The sequence below is a fragment of the Dreissena polymorpha genome, chromosome 1 (genome assembly GCF_020536995.1).
Source record: "Dreissena polymorpha isolate Duluth1 chromosome 1, UMN_Dpol_1.0, whole genome shotgun sequence".
NCBI lineage: Eukaryota > Metazoa > Mollusca > Bivalvia > Myida > Dreissenidae > Dreissena > Dreissena polymorpha.
In genome coordinates, this window is record NC_068355.1 from 90625894 (window position 1) to 90632343 (window position 6450).

The window sequence follows — 6450 nt, forward strand, 5'->3', positions numbered from 1 at the left end:
ATAACGTTTCATTTCGTTTTCCTTTCTATTTTTAGAAATGGCTGAGAGGCATGAAGCAAGGCAGGTGCTAAAAATAGCACGGGAACTTATTCTTCGTCAGCAGACACTCATAGACAATAAATAGACACTGGTTACGTCTCTGTAATGAGGACATGAATGGCTCGTGTGTGATTCAAGATTTGTCTATATTTATGAATATAACATATGTAATTTATATATATACATATGTAATTTATGTTTATATATATTGATGGATTTAGCCGGTCAAAAAATGGCAAGGGACTTGAAAGGGGACAGGGGGACCTCTGTTGCACAAAATTGTGGGATGGTAAACTTTGCACATTATAAAAGACTTAATGTTCCGTTTCCTCTTTAGTAATTATATTCAATCATCCATTCAGTATATCGATCATATGAGGTTTGGTCTTCATCAAAACTACTTTGATGCTTTTATAGAGTATAATTGCATGGTAATCTATAAAATGGTCACTATCCAAAATGGAAAAGGGATGTAAAGTAATATTGCATATTAATATATAAAATTGTCAATAGTCAAAATGCAAAAGGGACAAAATATTGTGAGACATACATGTATTTTAAAATAAATTGGGCATAAAAGAGGAAGGGAGGGGAACCCATTACTAAAGGGAGGGGCATACGTCCTCCTGACATTTTATATATATAGAGAGAGTTACATAGAAAGTATTCTGTAATATGTATACTTTGAAATCTAGTTGGTGTATATTTTGGTGTACAATTTAGTATAATTTTTTGTGTGTTTTGCAAAAATATGCATGTTTTACTTCAAATGAAATAAATCACATTTCTGCAGTTTAAATAAAGCAGTATTACATCAAAAGGAAAAACAGTTCATGTTAATAAATGGTCATTTTGAAATCATTTTAAGACCCTGTTGTCACAAAAAACAGTTGTATGTGTATTAGACTTATAACCACAGAAAAAGCTAAACATATTCCAAATAAATTCATATAAGGCATGTAAATAGCTATGTTCAATTCACATCAGTTGCATATGTACACATGTAGCAGTTTACAATTCCATAATTCTGACTATTTTAGAGCATTATATTCCATGCCAAAATATAATTGTATTATACCTCTTTTCACTTGTCATTACATCATTTTCCCCTATGAGCATATGCTTTTGATTTTAATAGCCCATGAATGGCTATTAATCTTTAACCCTTTACCACTTAGATACATATTTTGACGCATTTGTAGTCCCTTAGAAAGTTACATTTAATTAAATACCTTTCTTACTAAATACAAGTTTAAAAGTCTTCATTTCCAACCTTTGGATACTGATGACCAGCAAGCAGCATAAAACCTGAACAGACTGCGAGTTACTCGCAGGCTGTTCTGGTTTTATGCAGGTTGCAATAGCCATTTTCACTTTGCTTCCTATGGGGGAAAGGGTTAAACAGTATCTGCGTTATGATTATTAAAAATATATATTCACAAAATTGAAAAATCTATTAATACATACATGTTTTCCAGTATATTATGTATTGATTACCGTAGTGCTCTGTCCAACATTTATAATATCTTCGCCAAAATGATTACTCACTGTCTGATTGTGCAAAAATCGTATGTTGTATACATTTTTATGAACCTTTTTTAAATATATCAACAGACCCATTACATGTATTCACTTATGGCTTAATATATGTTCAGGTTTACTAGGCCAGTGTTTCTGTCATATTTTTATGCCCCCTTTCGAATAAAAGGGGGCATATAGTGATCGGACTGTCTGTCTGTCTGTCTGTCTGTCCGTCTTTCCGTCACACTTTGCGTTTAGGTTTCGAAAAATGCTCATAACTTCTATGTTCCTTGAGATATAACCTTCATATTTAGTGTGCATGTGTATATGGACAAGGCCTTTCCATACGCACACAAAATTTAACCCCTGTGACCTTGACCTTGAACTTAGGGTCCGGGTTTAGGTTTCGAAATCTGCGTTAAGGTTTAAAAAAATGCTCATACCTTCTACATTTATGTCCCTTGAGATATAACCTTCATATTTGGTATGCATGTGTATATGGACAAGGCCTTTCCATATGCACACAATTTTTTACCCCTGTGACCTTGACTTCGAACTTAGGGTCAGCGTTTTGGTTTTGAAATCTGCGTTTAGGTTTTGAAAAATGCTCATAACTTCTATGTCCCTTGAGATATAAGCTTCATATTTGGTATGCATGTGTATATGGACAAGGCCTTTCAATATGCACAAAAATGTTGACCCCTGTAACTTTGACCTTGAAGTTAGGGTCCGCGTTTAAGTTTCGAAATCTGCGTTTAGGTTTTGAAAAATGCTCATAACTTATATGTCCCTTGAGATATAACCTTTATATTTGGTATGCATGTGTATATGGACAAGGCCATTCCATACGCACAACATTTTTTACCCCTGTGACCTTGACCTTGAACTTGGGGTCCGCATTTAGGTTGCAAAATCTGCGTTTAGGTTTCGAAAAATGCTCATAACTTCTATGTCCCTTGAGATATAACCTTCATATTTGGTATGCATGTGTATATGGACAAGGCTTTTCCATACGCACACAAATTTTGACCCCTGTGACCTTGACCTTGAACTTAGGGTCAGCGTTTAGGTTTTGAAATCTGCGTTTAGGTTTTGAAAAATACTCATAACTTCTATGTCCCTTGAGATATAACCTTCATATTTGGTATGAATGTGTATATGGACAAGGCCTTTCCATACGCACACAAATTTTGACCCCTGTGACCTTGACCTTGAACTTAGGGTCCGCGTTTAGGTTTCGAAATCTGCGTTTTGGTTTTGAAAAAAGCTCATAACTTCTATCAAGCGTTTATAGGGGGCATAAGTCATCCTATGGTGACAGCTCTTGTTTTGTTTTCTTGAATGTTTTTTCTTCAGAGTATGTACAATATTGTACACATTATCAGAGTTCAATACTAGAAAATAGTAGAAATGTCTCCACTGCGTAAAGTGCTCTCAAACATTTAGTATTAAGACATAGATTGGAATTGTGTGTTGTGATCCAATATATTCATTATTTGTTTTTACAATAGGTCTATTATTGTCTAGTCAGAGAATGTCATATTAATATTTGCGTTTCAATTGATAATAATATAGCTTTAGTCAAAGACCTATAGACAACATGTTATCTATAGGTCTTTGCTTTAGTATACTGGCTAAAATTACTGCATTAATATCTTTTAAATTGTATTCTGTTAAAACACCCTTAATTATAAAAAAGTATTTCTTAATTATTTTCAGATGTTTTTACATGTTACATTTTTGGTAAGATTTTTTATACATTCATGAAGATTTGTTGTCTTTTTATATTTTTAGTTTTCTTCTTAATGCGTTAATACTTTTATTTTTGAAACATTAAATGTACATCAGTCTTGTTAACCAGATATTCATATATTTAAAAAGATCTATAGGAGCTGTAGTATATTATAAAAAAAATTAATCTCAAATGTTAAGTTATTTGTGTTATAATTTGTTCAAATGAATGTATTTGCATTTATCATTTTTTATGATATTAAATGGGAACAAAGACTGAAAATCAAATTAGTTTGGTACAGTTTAATGAACGATATTGCCAGAATTTTCTAATAAAATGATTTTTGGACCCGCCGACTCCAAATTTTGAAGAAACCAAAAAAAAAAAAAAAAACTTTTTTTTTTCGGATGCCAAAAGGTGGCTTTTAAACACGAAACCTTTGCCGGGTTTTAGAAAAAGTTCAAGTATGCATATTTTATCACCCATCTTTTTTTCTTTTTTTTTCCGTCCTCCTACCGGACACTTTTAGAAAAAAAATCGGAATATCATTTTAATAATTTTTTTTTGCCTAATCTATTTGTATTGTTTATTCATTGATCAACATTTTAGATGACCAGAATATATTTTTTTATTCCAGGCTTTACTTCAAATGATTTTTAAATTACTTAAGAATGTTTGTTCCGAAACATTCATACGTGTCTTTTTCCGCAAAACTTATAAGAAAATTGCAGTTTGATTTTTTAGAATTTCCAGCTGTTATTACAAAGCAAATCTTCCGAAGAAACATTAAAACACATTTCTTCATATGTACCAATCTCTACGCAGAGTTGTCGTTCCTTGCTCTCACATACAATCTCTGCAATCACAAGAACATTCCTACCAGATTTGGTAGAATTTCATTTTTACAGTTTAAGTATTTTATTATGAAAAGTAGTATCATTTCTTTTATATTTTGAAAAAAGTGTATACATTTAAGTTCATCATAAAAATATTAATTATCTAAATTAAAAAAAGTAAAAATAACAAAGGTAAAATTATTGTTCCACGTGGCTATGCTATCATCACGTGGTTGGTTTTGAAGGCAGGGATTTGATCAAGCTATGCTGGTTCCAGTCAAATCTCTGTGCGGAGCTTGCATATGTACCTGTCAGCAAGAGCTTTAAAAGAATTGACGTTCAAATCTGAAGAGTGTGTAATGTAGAGCACGTACATCTTTGAAAATGTTTAGATGTAATACAAATTAATGATTGAATAACACTAAAATCATGATGTATGGTCATCACCCTTTTGGGCATCAGACCCTCCCATGATGTCATGTGTATTCATGATGAACTGTTTTGAACTCCTGATAATATAATTTATAACTCACATTCTATGATATAGAAATTTAACATTATTATACACTTCTGTCAAGGTTAGAAACCTAAATGAAAGTGATTATTATCCTAATATTGTTTATCGTGACATCTGATATTGTTTATTCGAACCATTTGGTTGTTTATTCCAATTTCATATACTGATACAAAGAGGCATATAGCAATTTGACTGTCTGTGTTTCCATCTTTTTAACTGACAGCTTGTATAAGCTTAACCTGGAATACCAAGGTTTTTCTATCAACCATAACAATTATTACCTTTTTTGGACTTGATTCAGAAGGTTGAAATTTTTGGTTTACCCCAAATGATTTGCTTTGGTAAACACAAATACAGCTTGCTAAAAAGCTAAAAACTATCAACATACCCACATCACTTGACCTCAGTTTGACCTTGTCATTAACCTACTTTTGAACTTTGACCTATCTTTTTTTACAAAATTGACTGTTCACTTTATATAAATACTACTACTCAAAAGCTATGACCCTTCCTTCACTAAGCAGGCTCACAGAACCTGACCTTTTAATCTTTAAATAAACCATTTTGCACTTAGACTTAAAAGTTCAAGGCCGGCTTCGTCTGTAGGCATTTGTCAACATGAATATGTGATATGTTTTGTTATTATAAATACACATTTTTAAGCTATATTTATTTTTAACAATAATATCATATACCTGTCAAAATAACTGAGTGAAACAATATTTATTTATTTATGTAATTTATGTTTTTCTAGTATAAGGACCAAGGTATAAGCAAAAGTGTTATCTGTTCTAGCTTTTGTTTCACCAATCATTAATTAATAAATGATTATCTTGTGTCCAGTTCATTTATTGTTACATGTATATATATTTATTGTTTTAAGTTGTTGTTTGTTAAGAATAAACTCGTATCTCATGTTTAATCTTGTGTTTTGTTTGCTAACAGTCATAGCTTAAATAATTGGGCATCTTACAGCATACCTGAATATACTGTTACTCTATCGTTCATAAGACAAGTCGAAAATAACCTTCCACAAATGTATTCCATTCGGTTACACGCTATATATGTGCAAAGCATATGCTCGCATTTCAAACGACACATTCATTCCTAAAGGTCAATAGATCTACCACGAGAAAGAGAATATGATAAAGCCTTTGCTGACTTTTCCTGGGTCGGAGTTCCAAATGAAATGTTACTCTTCTAATTTGGTAATAGCAAAATTAAGACATCCTTGATGACTTCTAAATGACAAGGTTCAACTGAGCAATTCTCTCTCTTTGCGTCAACATTTTCAGATATGATAGATCTATGTAACAATATATTTTTGTAATTGCTTATTCAGTCTGTAGGTTTGCCTCCTTTGTGTGAAGCATATTTCAGTTTTACAAGAGGTCAACATACGTGTATAAAGCATAATATAATAGTTAAAAAATAAAGTTAAAAGACATGGAGACTAAACAGACAACTAATATTTCTTGAATACGTACATAGTTGTAACCCCGAATTGAGTTAATTGTGCAGGGGCGACTCCCTTAACATTGATAACAAAGGCAATCATATGAAATTTCCTTTTCTAAGAGTTTATTTGACCAGAATTACTTTTTTATCTGCCAATGCATATCGTCTGCGGACGTAATTACCTATGTACAGTTAAAACTCAGAGTTGTTGAATATACTTTGAAAATGCCAATACTGCTTTAAACCGGCATTTGCCATGTTTAGTAATGAAAAAAGTTGATATATATTTTTATGTTATACAGTATGTAAGTGTGTAAGCTTCAGCGATCAATATATTGACTGAACTT

At 31.9% G+C, this 6450-nt stretch overlaps 1 protein-coding gene across 1 annotated transcript in view; it reads left to right on the forward strand.

The window, feature by feature from the left end:
• The window catches only part of LOC127840180 (small G protein signaling modulator 1-like), a 94407-nt gene extending 88845 nt beyond the window's left edge, over positions 1 to 5562 (forward strand). The window contains exon 24 of the mRNA XM_052368679.1: positions 36 to 5562. Within this exon, the coding sequence (XP_052224639.1) occupies positions 36 to 124 (89 nt within the window). The 3' untranslated portion in view covers positions 125 to 5562. The remainder of the gene's footprint in view (positions 1 to 35) is intronic.
• Positions 5563 to 6450: the final 888 nt, after the last annotated feature.